We start from the raw sequence: 24,986 nt of genomic DNA on the forward strand, positions 1-24,986 counted from the left end.
AGTGCTCTTTCCAGGGCTAAACCCCTCCACGCCGCTCAGAGGTCAGAGGTCACAAGTTACGGCAGGGAGGGCATCTACTTAACAGCGTACAACGCGTCCTCGCGCTGCAGGCACACGCTCAACAAGAAACACATCTGTGAGATGTCCGTGCAGGTCAGCAGCAGGGGCCAAGGGTGCGGAGAGTGTTTTTACACTGTTTTTCCTTTTCCTTGAATAGGAATTAAAGAATGTGGTATTTGCTGAGGAATGTGGACCCCTGAGTGCCCCCCACATAGCATCCATCAATCTATTCTCAATAACCTCTTGTCCAGTGAAGGACACTGTGGTCCGGCGTCTGTCCTGGAAGTACAGGGTGTGAGGCAGAATAGACCGTGGAAGGGACACTGGTCCATTGCAGGGCAATCACACACCCTCATTGACTCAAACACACAGTACAGTTCATTTAGAGTCACCTATTCGTGAAACACATTGGACTGTGGTAGGAAACCAGAGCACCCAGAGGATGCTGACACAAACACAAGGAGAACACACGGATGCCACACACACTGAGCTCCTTTCAAACCCACACTGGAACCCACAGCCCGGGAGCTGTGAGTCGCTGGTGCACCCCGCTGCGCCACTGTGCTGCCAATCCCTCACACTGCAGTAAACCCCTTCCCCTGAACTCAACTCAAGACTCTCCAGTCGCCCGTGTGCAGTATTCCGCAGGGGAAACGCTGTGGAATTCGGAGCAACGTGTCACTTTGGCAGCACCATTCCTCAGCTCCTGGGGGCCCCGCTGCTTTGCCAGACATTTCAGCTGCATCTGACCTTGAGTGTATCTCTTTGTGCTGCTTCACACTCACAACACACACTAGCAAACAGAGCTGACATACCCTGGAACAGGGAAGGAACTTCTCAAACGCAGACAGTCGCAAACGGGGAATATTTCAAATGAACAATGCGCTGCTTTCAGGCAGCAGTAGGGTAAATAAATTGGTGTTTCAGCATGAGAAACAGCAGAGACGCCTATTTGTGATTGAGACTTAGAAGCAAGACTATTTAGATTTAGAGGATCTATGTTATTTCTGGCTTTTGTGTAACTTCGGTGGAACTTCTGCGGGACATCAGGTAATACAGTAGTTGGCAATGTTGCCTTTGGGCTCGGTGGTTGCAGGTTTGAACCCCACCCTCTGATGTGACACATTGGAAAAAGGTGCTTGTCCTGAACTACTCCACAAAAAAATATTACCCAGCTGAATAAAAGGTAAATAAATGTAAGTCGCTTGACATTGCAGGTCACTTAGGAGAAAATGCTATATGAATGAATGTAATGCAGCTTCAAGGCTTTGCAATGCTTTTACTTTAAATCACTGGGATAAATTTCAGGGGATATGGGTTCTCCACTTTGATTATGGGTGTTACAGCAAGGTAGATTATGTGGCATTATGGAACAGAAATATCTGTAATACATATGTATGACAGATACAGTATATACTGAATGTAATTACAAGCATCAATCAATGATGTGGCACAATATGATTGATGTAACAGCTACAGTGAATAGTTACAGGATCTTTGAACAGGTTTGAGCCGAGAAAATAAATAATAGTAACACCAGTTTCAACAAACATTAGCAGAAAGACTTGATTTGTTTAGTTATGAAAGAGCAAATAAAACAGATGCATATCTTTGACTAGATGGAAGTGTAATGTGTTCTGTCTCACCCCCTGGGGCCCGAAATTATGTGTCCTGGTCTTTTCATCTCCAAAATGAATGACTGAATAATTTAAGTCCAAAACTGTGGGATATGTATTACGTATTAACTACCTGTTCTCAAGTTTCTGATGACATCAGTCATATGCAAAGTATGGTATAACAGAATCTTTGACGACGGTGCATAACTATGATTGTAGAAAATGAATTCCCCTGTGCTTAGGGGTAGCTGGTAGCGTAGCAGTTAGAGCTGCTTTCTTTGGCCCTGAATGTTATAGGTTTGAATCCCACCTCCAACTGCAGTACCCTTGATCAAGGAATTTACCCTAAGTTGCTCCAGTAAAATTTCCCAGCTGTATAAATAGATGAATAATTGTAATCTGCTTTGGAGAAAAGAGTCAGCTAAATGAATAACATGTGAATGCTTCTATAATAACAATACAGGTGGAATAAACATGAAATAAGATTTAAAAAAAGAGTAGACAGAAAAATCAGTAAAAAGTAAAACATTCCAATAGTTAATGTAATACATCAGTCAATGGCTTTGAATAGTAACTTGTGGAGACATGTTTCTAAGTTCAGTCATTTTACACACACACACACACACACACACACACACACATTGGCTGAAGCTGCTTGTCTCCAGTGGGGTTGTGGCGAACTGGAGCCTAGACCAGCAGCGCAGGGTGTAGGGCTGGACACATACACACACACACACACACTCAGGATGGGATGTCAGTCCGTTGCAAGGCACCCCAAGCAGGACTCTAACCCCCGACCCGGCCAAACCTGCTGCGCCACCGCACCCCCCTACTGCCCCCTTACTGCCCCCCTTCAGTAATTTTAAATTTGTCTATTGTAGGTCGAATTTTATTAAACGTCTTAGAGATTTTTTAAATTATTATGGGTATATGAAAGACCTTTACAGAACCTACTCACTGAATATATAAGGGAAGCTCAGTATTATTATTCTTTAATTGGCTGTATAGTGGGGGGGTATGGTGGCGCAGTGGGTTGGACCACAGTCCTGCTCTCCGATGGGTCTGGGGTTCGAGTCCCCCTTGGGGTGCCTTGTGACGGACTGGCGTCCCGTCCTGGGTGTGTCCCCTCCCCCTCCGGCCTTACGCCCTGTGTTACCGGGTTGGCTCCGGTTCCCCGTGACCCCATATGGGACAAGCGGTTCTGAAAATGTGTGTGTGTGGCTGTATAGTATAGATAATGAAGTAGATTGAAAACAGCCAGACAAAAAAAATGTGGCTCATGTTCATGCGGTGAATCAATTGACAGGCTGTGCTGAATAGATTGCGGAGGTGACATTTTCTTTCTGTAATTTTACATAAGTCTTTATTTTGATGTTGTTTTAAGTTAATGATAGACAATGAAATAACTGTCTTGTGAGAGACTTAGACAGCCTGTCCTTCCTCACATAGTATGTTTCCAGGAATGGCTCTAGAACACAGTGATCTTACATAGTACATTGAATAAATAAGCTCTTACAGAAAATATTAAATTCATTATAGCTTTATCTGAGATTTTTCCAGAACCTATCTCACGAATAAATTGAGGCACATCTCTATTATTAAACATTCATTGATTGTGACATAACCGTACAGCTGAGTTCCAATTTACAGACAAATTGAGTTACAAACAGACTTCCAGTCCCAGTAGTGTTTCTAAGCCAAACCCCAGTGTTTATGTGCAATTTGTATTATGGTATATGCAAACCAAACCAGTTACGCTTTTTCTTTAAAAAAAAAAAAAAAAAAAAAAACATTAAAATCTTTCCCCATTATTGATTTTTCTCCTTCCAAGCTTAAATGGAAAAATGACAAATGTGCAACAAGAGCAGGAGGCAGTTGACAATAATGTGGTGCATTGATTTCTCATGGTGACTGACCCCCGCATCCTTTAAGATGATTACATTCAATATTTCAGTGTCTAGCTCAGAGTTCTGGGATTCCTCCCCCCTCCCCCGCTACTGGGCTCCGTCGGTCATCAGTGGAGTTAATGAATAAGAAACCAATATGTGGATGATGCGCCACCCCCACACCCACCCCTCGCCCATCCTTTGGAGGCAATAGAGGAATAACCCAGAGGAGAGCAGTCCGTTTTACTAACAGCCGGTGGTAACAACTCAATCTGACTCTGTGCAGGAGAAAAGGGGTGCTGTGGGTGGCCTTTTTGCTGAAACATCTCACACCTGACTTGCAGGTAACAGGTGCACTCAGCTGCTTTGGTAAACCCACTTGTAAAAACGGTTCCACTTCAGGTGAAAGGTCACATTAATGCAGCGGAGTAACAGCTTGCCAGGTACTGAGGTCGACAAAAAACCGCGGCGACAGTACGGTATTGGAGGGACGCATTAGTTTTGCTCAATCACTGGGGAACTTGTGACTCTGCTCATGTGGCCTATGGGTAAAACAGTGTGTTTCGATGCATTGAAAAGTTTAAATCATCAGTACATGATCAACTTTGAAACATGAACTCTGTCTGCACCCAAAGACTTTCAGATCCCCTGGCTGCGGGGCATCGATGTTTTCCCACATGGCTGCAGCTCCCAGGCGATTCTCGCACAAAGAAAGTGCAGCATTGGCACCCTTCGGTCCCACTGGCGACACTGAATGGAGCCAGTTCTCCCAGTAGTGGGTCAGCGCTAGGGTCAACGCTAGGGTCAGCGCGAGGCTCAGCCGCTCGCTCACACGTGACAAGAGCACGCTGGGACGTGTAGTCCGAAACGCAAACGCCGTCGCCTTTAATTGGGAGGAGAAACACGCCGTCTCTCAGGAGGTTAAACCGAATATTTGTTTAATCCTAACGAAGCGTCTCCGCAGCGCCGTCTGCGTTTCGTGCGAAGGGAGAAAGTGAGTGTATTTCTCAGAAAAAGATAAGAGCCCGAAATTCGACGGGAAAAGACTACAAATCCCAGAACACCCTAGGGCGCAGAGTCCCTGTCCTCCGTAAGCCGCTCTCCATCGCACTGAGCGGCCGGTCCGGTTAGGGGGTGACAGCAGCCAACCTCCTCTCCCAGCGTGAGTACACCCCTCTCCGCTGCCGAGGACACGTTCTGTCCCCTCGTGTGCGGCATCATCCCGCGAGGCGTAGGTTTCGCAGCCGCATTCTCATTTTGCACCACAAATGTGAATGCGGTGTACCTACCTGCTGCCAGTTCACGCCGGGCAGGTCGCTATGATTTACAAGAAAAAGAAGCACAGTGATTTGCTCGTTGTTGCGGCTGGGCTATTGTTTAGAACCTGTAACAAACGCGTTTTGCATGTATTTGATGTTATTATTGGCGGGGATTGCATTGTGTTAAATACGTCGCCAGATTTTACACTTAATAATAAATATGTACAGCACACGCTTGAAAATTTGGTGTAACGGGCACGAGCCGCCGCTTTGAATGAACGCGTCGTTTTTTTTTTCTTTCTTTCTTTCTTTGGTAGCACGCACGCGGCAGCCTGCGATAACCGTTTTATCTTTTTTCTGCGTTGCCGCGTTATTATTTTTCTGAATGAGTTGCTCCGTCTGTGTCTGTCCCTCCCTGTGGTGCAGGACAGCGCTCGGCTGCCGCCGGAGACCCGCATGATCGGGATCGAGCTGGACGAGCGAGGCAAGGGGCTGCGGCTCGGCGGACGGAGCGCGCGCTGACCGGTAAACAAAAGAGGCGGCGAAACGGAACGGATCCCATTGGCGCGAGGGCGCCGCGAGCGGCGATGCGCGCGACGCGGACGGCGCGCGCCCTGCCACACGGAGCATCGTCTCGCGGAGCCCGGGCAGCGGCGGCAGCGGCGGCGGCTGCCGCTGCTCTTGCGGGAGCTGCGTAATTTTCATCATCATCATCATCATCATCACCGTCGTTATTTTCCCACGCGTGGTCGGATTCCGAGAGACACGATGAGACGGGGATTCCGCAGTGTCCGTGATATCGGCAATAAGAAGAAAAAAATGAATGGATATTTGAAAGGTGGTTTTGTGTGAAGAGAAGAGTGAGCAGAGGGTGTGTGTGAGTGAGTGAGTGAGTGAGTGAGTGAGTGAGTGAGTGAGAGAGAGAGAGAGAGAGAGAGAGAGAGAGAGAGAGAGAGAGAGAGAGTGCGAGCGCCCGTTAGAGAGAGGGACACAGGGCTGCCCTGCAAACAGCAATGCAGATGCATCATGTTGGGAGCTGAAGGGGCCCACGCTGCTTCCTGTCATCTGCACCTCATCACGCTCCTTCCTGCCTTCGGCGCTTCTCTGCGGCACCTGCGCGTGGTCCGCGTTTAGCCGCCGCCAGCCCTCCTCCGGGACCGCCATGGCCTCGTCCGATAACGACGGGTCCGGGAGCGACGTGTCCGAGCGCGCGGACGCCGGCGCCTGCTTCAAATCCAAAAGTTTACCCATCCTCAACGGCTCGTGTCCGACAGCGGGCGACAAGATGGAGCTGAGCCTCGTCAACGCGACGCAGACGTCCGTCGACGTCGGCCGGAGCTCCGGGTTCGGCGACGCCCCGCGGAAGGCCGATCCGAGCCGGCCGGACTCTCCGAGCCAGACTGACCTCTCGCCCTCCGTCTCCAGCATGTTGGCCTTGAGCAGCTCGGCGAAAACCGACGCCGACGGCGCCAAGAGCAAAAAGCCGAGGTTCTCCCTGTCGAGGTTCGTTCGCTTTCCCGCCAGGAAGTACATCGGCGTGATCCTGGCCGACTCGCGTTGCTTCCTGTTCTGCATGTGCTACCTGACGTTCATCCAGTCCCTCATGGTGTCTGGATACCTGAGCAGCGTCATCACCACCATCGAGAAGCGCTACAGCCTGCGCAGCTCCGAGTCGGGGCTGCTCGTCAGCTGCTTCGACATCGGCAGCCTGCTCGTGGTCGTCTTCATCAGCTACTTCGGCGGTCGCGGGCAGAGGCCGCGCTGGCTGGCGGCGGGCGGCGTCTTCATCGCCGCGGGAGCCGCCCTCTTCTCGCTGCCCCACTTCATCTCCCCACCCTACCAGATCCAGGAGGTGAACTCGTCCACGGCCAACGAGGGCCTGTGCCTCAACGGCAACGCCAGCTCCCGGGACCCGGCCGAGGGCTCCTCCTGCCCCCGGGACCAGGAGGGCAACGACCACTCCGTGTACGTGGCCCTCTTCATCTGTGCCCAGATCCTGGTGGGCATGGGCTCGACCCCCATCTACACCCTGGGACCAACGTACCTGGATGACAACGTCAAGAAAGAGAACGCCTCTCTTTACTTGGGTGAGGGAATGAGGTTTTAATTTGTTTTTGTTTTTTTCTTTTTTTTTTTTTGCTTGGCTTTACTTTTTGTTTTCGGCGGACTGGGTTCCGTGCGGAACCGAAGATGAAGTGTTTCCTTGATGTGCTGTGAGCTCCGACCCGGCGGGTGTCGAGGGAGCTGTCGCCGTGTTGGTTGTTGGGTTGCGTGTGGCAGTTTGCCCAACAAGCGAGTTGCACGGTGTTTTCGCTCTTTGAGTCGACGTGAACCCGAGCTCCGGCGACGGCTGCAGGGGACGCCGGGCCTTTTTCTGCAGCTAAGTAGTAAAGTCAGTCCGAACAAAGAATCCCACGTGGTGGGTGGACGGTTGGTGAGGGGTGTCGGAGAGAAATGGCGCTGCCTTGTGCGCAGTGATCTTACAAACGATAACAGCCTTGGATTTTATTGTTTTTATTTGATTTATTTTTCTATTCTTTGCTCTGGAGCATTCAGAGCAGGCATTACATGCGTTCGAATCCGGCTCGATCTGCGTGGCCTTCGAGTGGCTTTCCTCCACGTGCTCTGGTTTCCTCCCACAGTCCAACGATGCGTTTCAGGTGAACCGGTGTCTCCGAGTCGCACTTTGTGTTCGATTGCACCGCGATGGACTGTTGTCCCGTCCGGAGCGTACCCTGCCTCGTGCCCCTTGTCTCCGCGATAGGTTCTGGACCACCGTGACCCTGCACCGGACTACCGGTTACTGATAATGAACTACTCGACATCTGAAGATTCGTAAAAGGTCTGCTGTTTAGATTGGTTCGCTGTTACCGTGACTTTTCTTTGCTTCTCCAGCTCATTTAATATTTTGGCTCAAGTGGGCCCGAAAAGGTTACGGCCAAAAATTATGCGTGGATTTGCATCGTATCTGTTTTCATTTTGTCCTCATTTTCATTTGGAGATGTTGCGGTTTTTGCTCCGAGCTCAGTCGGAATTTGACAGATTACTATGATCATCACTCACACTTGTTTATTAGGTTCCCTGTTTCTCCTCGATCGGCGGGAAAGTGGCCACCGCTCGGCTAATTAAAAGGTAGCGGACGTAGGACCGGTGGGCTTGACCCGTGGGGGCAGGGAGAGCAGAGTCTCTGCTGCGTTTACTGATGCTTTCACGCTGTCAGGGGCGGCACCCTTCTGCAAGGCCCCCCCGCGAGACCCTAGCTGGTGCTGCGACAGCCTCCATGCTGCGCGAAAGGCTCAGCGGCACCGGCAGCAGGGTGGGGTCTGTCTGCTCTGGGCTGAACGCTTTACGTTGGTCGGGACAGGTTGGGACCCACTGCTCTCTCAGGCCTGTCCACCAACCTCTCATCGCACCCCGTGACCTCTCGTGACCCCTCGTCCTTGTGCTTGGCATTTGCAGCACCGCAGAAACTCCGCTGCTTGATAGACTTTGCATGGTGCAGGGGGTGGGCATCCAAAGCAGTCCTTATTTTCTGCAGTTTGTATCACTATCTTTCCAGTTCTGGCAAGTTTCCTCAAGGATGATACAAAAAGGCTGCAACTTGGGACTTGCACCAGCGACCTTCTGGCCACGAGTGCACTTCCTTAAGCGCCGCGCAGCTTCTAGTGAGAAAAGGCGGTGGAGGACGGGTGGCCAATGTTGGGATTGTGCCGGACACATCCTGCTAACCTCTTTCTTGCCGGGTGGTCCCGCACGTGTTGGGTATGTCGGTATTTCGCAGGCGTGGACGGGGCCAGCGTGTTTCAGGATGCGATGCGCCAAGCGGAATCGCTCGCGGCGACCGTTCACCTCTCCGGTGACACAGCGAGCTGTCATCGCGCTTGGGTTCGAGAAATGCGTTCTGACCATATGTGAAATAAATTTTGCTTGGCCCAATTAAATTCAGTTTCTTCAGGGGTTTGGAGCTGCAGATCTCGTTTTGGGTGGTTTAAGGTGAGAAGCGCAGCTTTTACTCCTATGTTACACCTTTCCAGCACGTGTCGACGTAACGGTGGCAGTGGTGAGGCAGGGTGACAGACGGTGCAAAACGCGGCGTCCCTTCGCGGCTCTGACCTTGGAGTCCGCTCTCCCGGCTCCCCAGGTAACCCGGCCTCTCGACACCGCAACGAATTTGCAGCTGCGGACAATGCTCGCCGACGGTCACGTCCGATGCGTTCCCGCCTCCCGTCCCCAGTGGGTACCGGTTGCTGAATGAGTCACCGCTGGACGTGATCGCAGTGAACCACAGGCCCACAGTTTCCTCCTGCTCAAAAACACCTCTGTCGTTGAACCACGCTGTGAAATGTAAAATGTTGGCGCGCAGCAGCTTGCTCAGGCATGCTGGCTTTCGCGGTGAGGTGATGGTGGGCGGGGCTATAGGGATGGGGGGGCAGGTGCAAACTAATTTTATTTCTCAACTTCTGCTCATCGGTTGGTGATTTGTTGGGGTGGGGGCTTCACGCTATCCGTACAGTGGTTCTGCTCCAACAGTGGAGAACTCGAGCAGTCACCCCCCCCCCCCCCCCCCCCCCCTTTTTGTTTGTGCAAGTTTCTGTTACGTTAATTCTTGGCTTTCTTAGTACATTCAGCCCTCATATAATTGGGGCCTGTACGCTAAAAACTGCAGCAACGACTTATGTGGATATTAAAAATATATAACCTTTTTGTTAACACAGCCTTTTTATTTCGGTTAATGGCATTTGCAGCTGTTTTATGGTCATTTTACTTCCGCAATTGGCATTTCATGCTGTGCATCTGCAAATATGATGTATTTGGTATTCTTTTCATGCGTCATGGGGACAGGAATAAGCGCTTTGTGTTTCAAACCTAAAAGGTTTCTACTCTCAGGTGTGGCAATCTCATGATTTTCTGGCTAATTCTAGTGTATGAACCTCTGCATTTCCCAGGAAACAACAAGCGGTACCGTAAATAGAGCCTTAATGTGGTGCTCGAATGAAGCTCGTCTAGCGTTGGGAGCCGTACGAAGCACCTCTCGCGGCAGCGTCTGTGTGCCTTGCGGAGTGAAAAGTGTAGCCGGAGATCCTGTAAACTTTATTTCTTCAACGGATGTCTCTGGTTTTGCTCTCAGTTCATGTTCTGTAAAGTGTGAAGCAAGCAGAACCCCCCCCTTCAAAAAAAGACTAAAACTAAAGGTGAATATGAGATGTATCAGAAGGTACGCCGGTGGTGGGCAACTAAAATCTGCAAATACACAAACACAATGACCAGCTCCTGTCCAAAATCATTAACATAATGCATCAAATGCTTATTAAGGATAATTAGATAACATGGTAAGGAATGATGGGAAGAGTCCCCCTCCCCCCTTTTGGTATCAGTGTGTCTTAAAAGGCTACAAATGAAGCGCAAAAGGTATCGGGGGGGGGGGGGAATAAATTTAAAGATCATGTTTATAGTCTGGGAGCTGATAATTTTTTTTTTTCTTTGTTAAATAACTAATTCACTGCCCTCACAACGGGAATATCTCAACGGTGATTTCATGGAATGGTGTACATTTTCGTGTGTGTGTGTGTGTGTGTGTGTGTGTGTGTGTCTCAACACGATGGCCCGACTCCTCTCTTCAGCCCGAGCCGATCCTGCACCACATAGCCAGCCTAAACCCAGGGTGCTCGGTGCTCTCCTCCGTTAATTTTAGAAAGAGAACAGCTGCTCCAGGTTCACCTTCCCGCTCCTCGTGTGTGTGTGTGTGTGTGTGCGTGTGCGAGGGTCCGCTCTGGGTGACGCAGTCATTTTTAGCTGTGCCGAGGGGGAAATGCTGCAAAGGGGGCGTGTCTCAGGCTGCTCCAACCTGCCACGCTCCGTCCATTCCCTTGTTTTCCCACCCGTACCCGCTGTTTGTATTCCTGAGACGGCCCTTTTTGAAGTCTCTTTCTGGGGGGGATGTTAAAGTAACCTTCATTCCATGGGGAAAATGAATAGGTCTGACGGCTATACGGTACTAAAGTGTAATATTTGTTTTTGAAAATTTCTAGAGTCTCTCTTGAAATATCCCGGTTTTCCTTTACGTTAAAATCATAACCCGAGTGAAGTGTACGTGTGATGTAGACTAGGTAATGAATGCTTTCTGTTTGTCCCACTTATCCGTCTTTCTTTGTGCCATTTGTAAGTGTGAAAAGACAGTTTTATTGCACGGTGGCTTTATCCTTCCCTGTGAGACAGTTAATTGCGATGAAAGAATTAAATTAATCCTAATTAGCTGGCATTCACATGGCTGAACAACAGTGGATGTCAGGTTGAACGAGTCACGCTGGCTTATTCAAGGGTTTAACAAACTTGTCATTGACTACAAGGGTTTAGGTCTCGCTGACAGCTGGATTTTCATCTATTGGTTGGGATGTCCTGTGTGTAGGTTGAGCTTTCGACGGCGTCCCATCGTGCGTCTGATGTCGTATATAACCCCGAAGCAGACCATCTATTTTTTTTTTTTTTGTAAATTTTTTTTAATTTTCATAAATGTAACAAACAACCAGGGGGAGTTCTTTATTCTTCATAGTCATGTGTATGGGTGTAGCTCTTCTCAGTTCTAAGAGCGTAACTGCCCTTCACTTTTAAGTCCTGTGGCAGAAAAATATCCCCAGTGCATCACACTGCCACCACCACGCTTGACTGTTGATAAAATTTCAGTGCAAGAATCTTCTATTTTTGGTTTTCACCATCTGTACTGGGGCTCTCTTGAAACAACTCACTGGTCTTCCACACCAAGAAAATGTCATAAAAACAATACTGATGTAGTTTTTTCTCCATTCGTGTAATACTGTAACTGTTGAAAAGGTCCGATTAAATTTAATATCACTTGCAAAAACTGAGAAAATCAGAAAGGGAGCAAATATTTATTTCGGAGCACCAAATGCTCCGAGTAAAGCGGAACACATCTGTAACGTACGTAACGGTCAAAATCTATTTTACAGAAAAAGTCACAGAAAGAAGAAGAAAGTTCTGAAAAAACTGAAGTATTTGCTCCACCCGGAGTAAGTGTAAAATTGTGGGATCTATTTATTAACGTCTAAGTCACATTCGCAGGCCACGCAATATCTGCAGAAAAGCCGCTTCTATCAATGCACGCACTTCGTTTTCACAGTAAGTGTTTTAAATTCCACGCAATAATGCAGTCAGGTAGCTCAATGATGAAGATTTTTGTACTCTACTGTTTACATTATTGTTTCTCGTGTGTGTCTGACTGGCTTGTTTTCCAGTTCTGTATTTTGACATTATAAGAAACGGACGAGTCTCCTGGCAAATTGTTCCTGCTGTGGCTCAGGCTGGCAGAACTTGTGCTGTTTGTCACTGACGAGGAGAGAGGTCTCACGCCAGACTGGCGCCGAAGAGGGAAGCAAATCGGCAGAAAACGGGAGGTGATTTCCCCTCGTCGTCCCCGCTTTTTGCGTCCGACGGGCTGGCCGCGGAGCGAAAGCCACCCCCATCCCCGCTCTCGACTCGAAGCTCGGCGCACTTCTGGGACGTGGCGCGGCAGCTGTCCCGAGCGTCCTCCGCCGCTCTTCTGCTTGGAGAGCCGTCCGAGAGCTGCGCTGTCGGGCCTTTGTGTCAGCCTGCCGTTCGCTGGGAGGTTCCACTTCACGCTTTGGGTTGCATGTGCTTTGTCACTTTTTTTTTTAAAAACACCACATAAAAAGCTTGCGGTGAAACATCGCACAGTGCTGGGCTTTTAATGGTAAAAAGGGCCGCGGTGTAACTGAAAATGCTCTGCTGTGCTGTCGTGGACATCGAGAACGCTGTCTGCAACGAGCATCGGTCCGAGCTGTCGGGGGTGGGAGCCGCCCTGATGTTCATCTACATTTATTCATTTGACGGGCGCTTTACTGCAAAGCGACGCACCTCTCCGAGAACAAAGTGCATTATGTCAACAGAAGGAGAGATTTGGATTCAGACGCGTGATTCTTGAGCGCACTTGGTTTGTCTTGTACCGCGGTGTAAACCGGTATACGTTACACAAGTAGGTGCATACAGCCTTTTCCTTTATTAAAGAAATCATGAAAAATTATTACACAGAACAAAAATGTAGACGTTTATGATGCACCTGCGAGGTCGGGGGAGAAGTGAGTCCCAAAGAGGTGAGTTTTGAGACCCTTGAACGACAAAAGCCCCCCCAGCCCCCACCAACCCCTCCGGTCCCGCTCTCTCTCACACACACGCGCACACACACACACGCACAGTGGTGCCAGACCAGATGGCCCCATGTGAGCGCCTGCTTCTGCCCTGGTCCAGGGATCATCTGTCATCTGCCCTGAATACTGGGTCATGGCGAAGGCATTTCTCCAGCTCGTGCGAGGCACCAGCGTGGCCTCGCGAGCGCATAGTAATACAGCGCTCCTCCCTTTTCCGCATCCTGAGTTTTCATTTCAAACCGGCTGCAATCTGAGCCCGATTACTTATACATTCAATATACAGAAAGGATTGGGCTTCAAATGTCATCTGTGTTTAAATACAGCTGGGCACAAAGCTGAATATTAAATAAGTGGAGGAGCTGCGTTGTGTCCTTTCTGTGGTTTGTATAGCGCGTGTACAGATTTGCGGGCCGCGTGCTTGCTTGCTTTGCTGGCTAATCGTTGCACCAGAGCCAGTAAATAAATAGACCTGCTAAGTAAAGCCGTGGCTATGAATGCACCCAGGGTGGGGGACGAGCGAAAGGATGACAGTCAGGTTTTTTTGGCTACCAAGGAGATATCAAACTGTGCATTAACTACAAAAAAAAAAAAAACGTATGTTTCAGGGTTAGCTGGGTGAAAATGCCTCTGAGGTGCACCTGGGTCCCAATGTGAATTTCCCATGAGCCTTTGTGTTGGGGATGAGCAAGTTTCCTTTATGTACATATATATACATATGTATATATAAGGCAGCGCCTGGGTGGTGTGAGAGGATGTGGGTTCGATCCCCGCTCAGTCTGTGTGGAGTTGGCATGTTCTCGTGCGTCTGTGGGTTTCCTCTGGGTGCTCTGGTTTCCTCCCACAGTCCAAGGACATGCTGTTCAGGTTCCCCACACAGTGTGTGAGTGACAGAGAAAGTGTTCCACTGATGTATGGATGAGTGACCCAGTGTAAGTCACTGCGGTGAATAAGGTGGGTGGGCTGATTACGCTACGTAGAGTTCACCGGAAGTCACTTTGGAGAAAAGTGTCTGCTAAATGAGTAAAAGTAAAGTGTATATATACAGTGTATATATCTATATATAGACATGTGCTTGACATGACAATCTTTTATTTCTTCTCGTTTCATAGAATGTTGGCAATGGAGGGATGAATCGATGAACGATTGAAAAGGGCTCAGTGCGTACAGAGAGACTAGACTCTTTCAGTCACTGAGGGAATCCAGATTAATCACCTCTTTAGCGGTTTTCATTATTCTGAGTAAATACCATCCCATGGGATATTTCTCATATCGCATCAAAATGTTTATGTGCGGGATTTGTGGACGGGCTCTTGGCAAGTTTATTGTTTTAATGTATTATTGTATTACGGGGGAGAGTAAGAGATCACGTTTCCAATGTCCTTAATGTTGAAACATTTGGGTGCTTTATTAATTTATAAATGTATTTGTTGCGTTTTGTATGTACTGTATGTGTATTTTACCTTCCAATAGCAAATCCAGTGTAGATTACCAAAAATTAACGTGACGTCGATCGCGGGTCGATGTCCCCGGGGTCACTGGGAGCTGCGTGTCGGATGCCATAGAAGTCATTCTTGGTCCGATGCTCATCTTCTGAATTTACCTCCCGAAGCGCTGGGGGTCCTGCTCTGTGGCTCCTTTTCCTGGTTCTGCCTTCGGATGTGCAACTGAGGATAAGAACTGCCTGGCTGGACAATGTGTAGTGACAACAGTTCCGTCTGCTTGAGAGCAGTTCTCATTACTGGGCTGAAAGTGGTTATTGATTGTACGACGCGAACTGGCTGACCCTGGAGGGCTAAGTGTGGAAGGTGGTGCGCTGGGGGAGAGGGGGGATTAGAGCATTTTCACAGGACCTATTTTTAATGGCGTTCCTGCTCTAAGCCTGTTAACAAGCGGCGTAATGCTTTGATCGAGCGGTCACGTGGCGCTGTTATGGGCGTCCCCTGGGGTGGACTTCTTGGAGCGTGTACGGGGACAGATCACACGGGCTTACTATTGTCCTCTGGTTCTTTTGGGGACTTGATGAGAAACTGGGGCCAAAGGTCTTCGAAGCAGTGATCCCCTCTATGGATTTCAGCTTCAGCGTAGGAACATATGTTGCAGGTCTTCCACTGTAATCGCAATAACTTCCCGTTACGTGGGCGGAGACGGTGATGCAATATGGTGTAACGGGGCTCGTTGTTTAAAATGAAAATATCATTAATTTCTCGGCAGGCGCTTCGAATTAATGCCACGTAGCCTCGAACGGGTACGTTTCCGCTCCGTTTGCCGCAGCAGCTCGTCCGCAGGGAATCGGCAGAACCCCGGACTTCGCCCGATGCGCAGTGGCGAGGAGAGCAATCGTTGCTGGAGTTGCCAGTAGTCATGAGATAAAGGAAAAATGGCGGGATGGGGGGGCCGGGGAGAAGGATCAGCAGATTTTGAGCTGCCTCATGATTTCAGAGGGGAAAGAGGCCGTCTCGGAGCTTATGTAATGTTTGGCTTCGGTCTGCTGAAGAACAAAGTCGGCAGGCAGCTTTTGAGTTTTTCCGCGCGCCGGAGAGGTCCGTCACCTACTTCTACTGCAAATGCTGGTTTTAACACGGAGTCGAGGAGGGCTGATCTGACTGCGAGCAACAGGCCTGAGCTTGGACTTGAGGGGACAGGTTTCCTTGGCTGATAAGAGTGGGTGGTGAGAGAATTGACCTTCGCTGACCTTCTGGACTTGTGACCTCAGGCAAAGGCCGGCGGATGGCCACGCGGAGCCTTCGTTAGTCTCGTCTTCTCACTTTGCATTTTCTGATTTTGCCAACCGGTGACAAACGTCTGAACCGTTAGGTAAGTCTTGCCTTCATCTGTCACTTGCCAGGATCATCAGGACACGCAGTGCAGTTTTCGTGCAACATCTTCTCCTGGCATTCGTCGCTTTAGGATCTTTCCGCTTCAACACCTCTCCTTGCTTTTGATAGACTGAAGATATTAAGCTTATGTTAGAGATGCATACCAGCAGCACTTTAAGCTGGTGATAAATTCCACTGACAGAAAGCCAAGTACTGTGTGCGGAGCTATTGATCTCGGTTATGTTGCCAAAGGAAATAAATCTTCTTATGTTTATTCCCATTCCATGTGCTTGTTAATTTGTCTGCCCTTCAAGCTTTTTATTTCAAGAACATACACTTCATACAGACACACACACACATTGACTGAAACCGCTTGTCCCAAGCGGGGTCGCGGCGAACCGGAGCCTGACCCGGCAACACAGGGCATAGGGATGGACGGGGAGGGGACGCACCCAGGACGGGACACCAGTCCATTGCAAGGCACCCCAAATGGGAACTCGAATAAGTCACCCAGACCCACCAGAGAGCAGGCACAGGTCAAAGCTGCTGTGCCACCGCGCCCCCCCAACATACATACAGTATTTACATATATAGGGTGCCAATGTTCATACACATGGGTACATTGTGGTGCCAAAGGTGGTTCTGCATGGTGGTACTATATGGTACAGTTGATAAGTCCTAAGACTGGTACCTGTGTGATGCTATTCAGGTCTTGTTATTGATGGCTTGCAAGGGATTATACAGTTTATGTATAGTGAGGATGAATTAGACTCATCAGAATCAGTTCTTGCAGATCAGAATGAGAAATATCAGGAACGTTTCACGTAGAAGCGTATCAAACTCTTGGCTCTTTGAAGATCAATCTCAAGACACTGACTTGTATTCTGAACGGTCAAGTTGAAATTTTTCGAAGGTGCAGACTTTTTCCAATTTATTTTTAATGACGTTTTCTTCACTTACCTATTTCCCCACATTTCTGTTTGTTGCACAGTCGAGACTATGTGTGTTTACAAGCCCAGCAACTAAGATGTCAGTAAAACACTTGGGTAAAAATCGTAGAGTAGGGACATCCTAATTCAACTCGCTGCCACGTTGTTCACAGATTGTGTCTGGTGTTCTTAAGTGTTAGTCAGTCATCATCTAACACGGATTAGCATTTTTTTGAACAATGAATTTTTATTTTCGGTCATTTCATTTTAGTTTCAAGGCAAAAATGAATGATTATTTATTATAGCTATAGCCAACATTTTTACAGAACCAAATACCTCAATAAATCACCGAACGCCTGTGTTAATAAACTTTTATTGATAGAGGTTTAAAGTGACTTAAATTGCATCATGAATAGACTTCCGGTCCCACCTGTGCTTGTGTAAATTAGGAGTCAGAGCACACATCTTAGTATATCATGGCTTTTTACATTGTAATGCAGTCACAGTCAGCAAAAAATTATAATGGTAACATTGTGCACGTGTTGTCCCACATCAGGTTATGGCTTAAGATGTCAGAACTGGTGCTTCCGCAGGTTCCCTATTTCTAGATGTATGTGCGTAAAAGCCCTATAAATAGAGATCAAACCTCAGTTCCTCTTTTTTTTTCTTTCCCCACTCTTGTGCTTTTGGGATTCAGTGATGTGAATAAAAACAGCATTCGTGAATGTTTCATGGCATTGGACTGTTGGAGTTTCATATTTGTCACAGATGACTTAAATTAGTCCTTTTAAATCTTATATGTATGTTTACAGTTATGTTTATGTAATGCGTTACTATTTCCAGCTTGTAGTTCGCTTTTCCATCTCAGCGTCATTTATTTGTCCACTGTGAAATGTTGAATTTGATATTCATGCATATTCTTTTTTGTCTTGTAGTATCACAATAACTCAGGGGAGTGGGTATTATTATTTTATGTACATTGCTATGTCTGTTTTTGAATACCTTACAGATATGATGCTGTGCTATAATTTGGGAAAAATAACACAGACTAACTGCTTTGGATTTGTAAGAACCAGATCATGAATTGGCTGAGTTTGTTATATGTTGTAAAATGTGGCAGAGAATGTGGAACATTTCTTACATTCGTCTATATTTTCAGCAGATTCTAGGAATAAGGCAAAAACGTCACTCTTGTGTTCACTTGTGGCCAGTTTGTGGTAAAACGCTGTCTGTGGTGCGTTCTGGTTCCGAATGGCAGGCGCATCAATTGAAACGCACCGCTTTTGTTGCGTTGCCCATTTTGCAGCATTTCTGGTTTAACAGGAAGGTCCTTGAAAAGGCCATCTGGTTCTGGGTGGTGGTGTCCTTCAGAAAGTCAGAGGGTGGGTGTTGTGGCCTGTGGGAGTCTCCACTTTGACTGGCAGGCACGGCTATTGGTGCTAGTCCTTCACCCGCCGGTGGAAGGAGTCTGCCTGGCCCGGCCCGGCTGGTCGCGCCGTAGCGCAAACGTCGGCTGACATTTCCTAAGCCTTGGAGCTGCATGAATACCCGGTTACGTCCCTCCCCCACACCCCTGCGTGACGTCACTGCCGCACTGTGGAAGGTCGTCCCTTGGTGAGGAGGAGGAAAGGAGGACGCGGCGCAAGGTCGATGTCTTCCGCAGGCACTTAGGAAAACAGGAGGAGGCGGACGCTTAATTGTAGTACTGAGTTGATATTATTAATGTTTATGTTACTGTCTTTATTCCATAAACATCAGGTTACAGGGACTCTTTGTGCAGTTTAAATAATGAGCCGTCTGTTGTACGCTTGCACCTCTGCATCTTAATGTATCCAAGCATAACCACATTTCGCACTCATTCTCCTGTCCGGCCAGTTTATTTGCAGCGGAGTCGGTCAGTCTTTGAAGGCCAACAAAAGGGTGAGACTGAAACTGGTGCTGACTGGACAGTCGTGCCATGGCACGAATGCTGAAAATGTGGATGGACTGTACTCCCCTCTGGGTGACGGAATCAGAATGATGTGCAATACAAGGATCCATGTGCATGAATTGAGTCCCAGAGGCTCTGCCACGTGTTGTATGTCCAGGAGTTGTCACGTGGGCTGGAAGCAGCAGCCTTGCATTTCTGATTTTTCTTTTTTTTTTTTATATTTGTTTCCTGAGGCCTCACAATGGAACCTCAAGCAGAGATTGGTTGTCTGAGAGTGGAGGGAGGCAATGAAGGCACCATAAGGTTCCACAACCCTTACAATGTCCCCTGCATGCCTTTGCTTTAAGGTTTGCCTTGTTCCTAACTGTCTCGGTGCATGTTTCACAAAGTGTCCCGAGTCCCTTCATCTTTCACGTTGACCTTAAACCAGGTATCTGCTTAAGTGATGGTAGACAGGTTATGTTTTGTGGAACTACGGAGGTAAACGTTGTTTGTTGACAGTACCAGAGTGCTGCCAGCTCAGCCGAAACAAGGATAAAGAGCTGCCTCGAGATCAATAAACGTGGAGAAAGCCACTTGGCTGGTTCTTTGATCAGTTGATGGAGCATCTTCTGAGTCACATGGGGTCAAAGGGCGGCTCATCGATTCAGTAGATGACAGAGCGGAAACTACACCGATAGTCAAAGCACTCAGGGGTATTCCTAAGGTACCAAGGATCAGTGCTAAGGTGCGAGTAGCCCCCTCCGCAGCCCGTTGAAGAAAGAAAGGAAGGCAAGATGGAGCGAGTGAAAGATCAGCGTTGGACAGAATGCCATGTGATGTGCTGATGAGGCAATATGGCACTGCTTGTTTGGAGCTGCCAGGATCTGAGGAAGGCAGCTGGCTGGCAGGAAAGTTGCTGAGTCCATTCCTCCAACACGTGCGCATCTCAGCATTTGCTCTCTGGGCTGTCGGCCACACGCAGCCTCTCCTTCCTTCTTCTCTCATCCAGCAAGTGTGTGTGTGTGTGTGTCTGTGTCAGAAATACCAGACTCGGGTCACTGAGCATTTCTGGGGCAGATGCCAGTTGTAGATCCGTGCCATTCACGGTGTCTTCAGATGAAACCTTGAAAGGAGGCTTTGCCAGTTGTTCTGTGGAATTATGCTATTTTGTCTTTCTTTTTTAAAATGCAGGACAACATATTAGCAGGTTTATTAATGATCTGTGTTGTCTGCAGAGGCAAAAACTTTTTCTAAGCCCCAGCTACATAATTGCGTTCTGCTGATGCTTTGCCAAATTAGGCCTGCACGCACTCGGTGTCAGCCGCATCACTGCGCTGCTTCTTTGTAAAGCTCAGAAGAAAGTATGGTCCTGCTCTTGTTTTCATAGTACCGATCAAAAGTTTGAGTATAATAGTTTTTTCATAGTTGATGTTTCATGTTCGTGGTATTAGTTTGTCACCCTTCATTGTCCTTCCTTGTCAGATCATTCTTGCACATGTTTTAGGTGTATTTGGGTTTGATCTTACTGACCAAATAAACATAATCCCGACGGCATGGCACGATTCTGAAGTATGCTATGTTTGGCAAGATGGTTGAGATCACCATGTGCTTGGTAAAGATCTCCAGCCGAGTACCTAGCAAAGCAGCCCCATGCCATCACACTGCCGCCTCCTATGCTGGAAGTGGGGGGAACATACATGCACTCGTGTTTACCCTCTCTGCATCTTGCAAGTACTGGTGGTTGGACACACATTTCACATTATGGCTCATTGATCCATTATACTGACTTCCACTCTTCAAGTATCCGCTTCGTGTGGTTTTTTTCACCCGGGCAAGTCTGGTTTCAAGTACTCGTTCTCTGAATTTTCACTGGTACTGAATGTAAACTCGTCTGATTTGGAAATGAAGGAACCCCTAGTGTCTCAACCCAGTGTACTTTGGATGTTTTACCTCACATCAAACCACTTTGAATGGCTTCTTTCAGTTATGCAGACACAGTACGCAGCGATTAACATTATCTCTATAAATTTTCTTGTTCACCGTGGTTCTTCATTAACCATTTTTTCTAAGCATTTTTCTGGTTTGAAATCCTCCAAGTTCCATCTCAGATCCCTATGACTGAAATGCGGAGCCAGTTGACTTATATTCATGGCAACTTTGATTCTTACTCATCACCAGACTAATTCAGAAAATGCTCCCGAACGTCTCCGGTTCATTGTCCAACCACGCTCGGCTCATTTCATGTGTTTGTACTCACCTCTCGTGATATGTTCAATTCTAAAACATGAGCACTTTTTTCTCACACTAAAGTTGGAAGGTTTATAGAACCGTAACTTCGGGTTTATTATTCTGTTTTGTTTTAATTGCTTTTATTCGGGGTGTGCTTGTCTTCTAACTTTGGTTTGCTGTGAACCTTCAGGATGAGGAACTTGTAGGGCAAGAGTCACCGTCCACTTCACCGTGCCGTGTCGCTTCTGGCGTCACTTTCACTGCATTGCCCCGCTTGTACTATGAAGACTGAGCTTTATTAAGCACTTTACCGTGTTTACCACGCTCCTGTTGTGTACCCTCAAAATTATATAATTGGCTCACCTGTGCTGCGCTGTGTCAATGAGCAGTCGAGGTTTGAGTGAGTGAAGGTGGGCCGAGGGCGTCGCTGGATTTGGAAACGTGATTTTGGTCTGAGAACCAAGCTTATTGGCAGAGATGGTACCGAGGTCATCTTTAACATCCCAGTACCATCAGTACCAGTCAGAAGTCTGGGTCAACTTGCTGGAAACCAGTGTGTTTCCACGAGGTATTTGGTGGACAAGTTTGAGCCGAAAATGAGCCAACTTCGCTTCCCGGTTCTTCTGCAGCAGCTCCCGTAGTTTTAAGGCGACTTGGGCCTTACTTTGCTTTCACTTTTCTGTCCATTTTGCCTTCTACCGGTATGGCCAGCATGTACTCGTACCCTTCGTTGTTCTTGTGACCGTGCTGAGGTCACCACGGCATTGCGGCTGGATGAGCTCGTGAAGTCAGGTCTGCGCTCATGGTGTGTGGGGACACGAGGCATTTGGCCCTTGTAAGAAGACACTGCAGTGTCAGCACATTGCCAGGACAATGTGGTCGCAGTGCAATACATTGTGTGCCCCACCCCACCCCCCGCAAGGTCACAGGGCCGGATTGATCTGGCTGTCAGGTCCTCGTCACTCACGGTTGCATACTGTATCGTTTGTCACAGCTGTGCGTTTGGAAGACCGCCGTGGCGCGGACCTGTTTATAGGCCACATTTATCCTCTGAGCTCAGGACACAGTGAGGTGAAGGAGGCACTTTCATTCGTTCCCTTAGCGCCACTCGCAATGTTAGGGTTACATTTCTTACAGTCTTGCAATTATTTACCCATTTATACAGCTGGGATATTTATTTATTTATTTATTTAACTGGAACAGTTTTAGGGTAAGTACTTTAATCAAGGGCTCTACAGCCAGAGGTGGGGATTGAACCTATGACCTTTGGGTCAAAAGGCAGTAGCTCTAACTGCTACACCACCATCTGTTCTGGCAGTGGCTCTCAAGTCCAGTTCTTGAAATGCAGTGCTACCCGCCATTGCATACACATCCTAATTTCTTTATATAAAAGGTTTTTGTTAAGTCAACAATATGATTTTTCACAGAATTTGCCAACGCCCCCTTGTCTCATTCTGAAGGGCATTGTGGGATTTAGCGGCGGCTGTGGAGACCACGATCCACTTAGATGTGTTCTCTGTGTTGTTTTATGCGGCGCTGTGATGGTACGAGACACGTTTTGAGAAATTTCTAGGCCAGGTCAAGGACCGGGGCAGGATTACTGGATTCCGGTGGTTATTAACGCACCACGTGCCAGAGGGGAGGCAGGAAGACTGAAGTCCATCGACGAGTACAGTACAGAGCCTGGCTGAAGGAGAGGGCTTTTCCCCCTTTGACATCCTTACAGCCAAACATACAGTACATAATGTTGTAATACCTTAATACGTACGGATCCTGATCCACCACCTCCAGACTCCAGCAACAATGTCATGGTCCACCTCTAGGCCGCTTGGTGCTCTCATTGACAAGGGGCCGAAAATCAAAATCCCGTCAGTTCTCAATGTTGACCTCAGTGCCGTGTAATGAGCACCCTGTGTCCCTCAGAGCTGCTGAGTCCTTTCCAATATTCAATAAGGGTGTGAAAACTGATCTTTTTTGGACCCGTTTATCTCCTGAGCTTCTGAAACCTTTGTAAGTTAGTCCCTCTCTTGCTGATACTTTTTGTCTGTGTTTTCCTCTTTGTATGCCACTTCTACAGGTATTTAAAGGAATATGCGTGCTATAACAATAATAGTGTCAGACAAATAAGCTGTGCTTCACTAGTGATGTGTGTCTCGTGTGAAATGAACTTTTCTTTGCTCTGAGCTGTATGTTGCTTTGGAGAGAGACATCTGCCAAATGCATGCATGTAAATGTAATACTTCCAGTATAGTACAGGCCACAGCACATATTTTGTGTGCATTTTATATTTTTGGCTCCAGTTTTCCGTTACATGAAGTTGGCGACTGGGTCTCTGTGGAAACAGCTCAGGTTCATCGTCTCGTTGGATACTGTAAGTTTCCTCAGGGCGTAAGGCAATGTGGTAACTTCCCTGCGATGGTATGGCGAGACAGGACTGGCCATGGGATGGAAGTGAACAGGCGTTTCTACTGGAGGTTGTTAAAGAAGGATGACAAAACAGCTACTGCAGTATTAAAGCGAACAATTTTATTTCTTAAAAAAAAAAAAAAAAAAGCGTGGAATATATTGAAATAGATAAGGTTTTCCATCCTCATTGTAGTCACCAAAGACCCAGTGTGTGCTTTTCAGACAGCCTTGATTTTGACTGATGGAGTGAAGCATATCAGTAGGGCACCACCTGTCTCCTGGCAGTCGGGCATTTCATATCTCCCTGGCATAAAGAAATCTGTACTATGATTCTCACTTTGTGTAAAATATATCTTTAGGTTTGCTGGAAGTTGTGGAAATGTGGTCCAGTTTAATGCTAATTTGAATATTCAGCAGTGATACTTTGATTATGTTATTTACGCTTTTCTGTATGCATCATAATCATTATATAAGTCAAAAGTAAATAATAATATCACAGGAATAATGATGATTATGTAAGAAACATAGGTACACTCCAGCAAGGTCTATAACGGTTATTGAGGAAAACAGTATTACTCAGTGGAGTTTTACGCATACAACGGGGGGGCAAATTAAGGCTTAATGCATGGCTCCCTGCCTCTCCCTTTTTATGTCTCTGGTCTTTGTCAAGCCATATTTTTGTTTGCATTGATTTTCTGTCTTTTTTTTTTTTTTTTTTCTTCTATCACAAATTACTTTATAACTGTTGTTCTTTACCTTTTGCAGGCGATCCCATGAACACAGTGGTGCCGTGTGCAATTTAACATATATTAATAGCATATTTGTAGCTGGCTGGCCAGTGATGCTGCTAGAAATATAAAAAAAAAAAAAACAAAAAACTATATTGCTTTTTTCGTTCTTTAGTACCTTTTTTTCTGCATTCATGCACTTGTTTGGCCAGGATACCCAGGGGACGGTTCTGTTTCCACTTCCAGGATTGGACCAACCATGGTGTCCGTCCTAAGCCGGGTTCGTTAAACACACACCTGTGAACCAGTTTGTGTTCGTCCTCATTGATTTGGCTTCTCCGGTACCAGCGTGCTCCGGGTGGAGGATCTTACGGACCTTCGTGTTTGCCTTTGAGTCATTTTGCCAGTCACTGGTGACTGGTTGTGTTCATCAGCATTGCGCTGATCAGCGCTAATACCCCTACAGCTTGGAAAGGACGTCCTCGGAGCACCCCACAAGGGGGTGGAGGAGTCGCTGATGAATCAAGCGCCACCTGCCTCACCCCGTGCCTCATAAATCAGCCCCTGACGTCACTGTTCTGCCCTGTGTCCTTGTACTCACCCGCCAGCGCCAGCGGTATAGGAGGAATGCGGGGCGGTGGAGCCACCTCTTCCCGTGTTTGGACACCCCTCTTCTTCTGCCTGGTCCCTGTCCTTTTTTGCGGGTCAGCTAAAGCAGCTCGGCACGGGCACGTAGGCAGAAATTCCTCCACAGCAAAGTGAGACCCTGGTGAACAATGACAGAAATCATCTTGCTGCAGTCATTGCAGCTGGAGGTGGTGCAGCCGGTTATTGATGGTGAAGACGTAGAGTTTTTCACACCAACGATGGTGCGTTTTATTGTCTGCCACGCCAAGGAAATTACTTGAAAACAATACTTGTGTCACTTTTCTCTCTCAGGCTCCTTTTGTATACTACTTCATCTG

General features: G+C 47.7%; 1 protein-coding gene across 1 annotated transcript in view; it reads left to right on the plus strand.

Moving 5' to 3' along the window:
- The first annotated feature begins 5,766 nt into the window (after window positions 1-5,766).
- Window positions 5,767-24,986, plus strand: part of slco5a1 (solute carrier organic anion transporter family member 5A1) — a 41,691-nt gene continuing 22,471 nt past the window's right edge. The window contains exon 1 of the mRNA XM_029254560.1: window positions 5,767-6,908. Coding sequence (XP_029110393.1) covers window positions 5,984-6,908 — 925 coding nt within the window. The 5' untranslated portion in view covers window positions 5,767-5,983. The remainder of the gene's footprint in view (window positions 6,909-24,986) is intronic.

Source organism: Scleropages formosus, chromosome 9 (assembly GCF_900964775.1).
Source record: "Scleropages formosus chromosome 9, fSclFor1.1, whole genome shotgun sequence".
NCBI lineage: Eukaryota > Metazoa > Chordata > Actinopteri > Osteoglossiformes > Osteoglossidae > Scleropages > Scleropages formosus.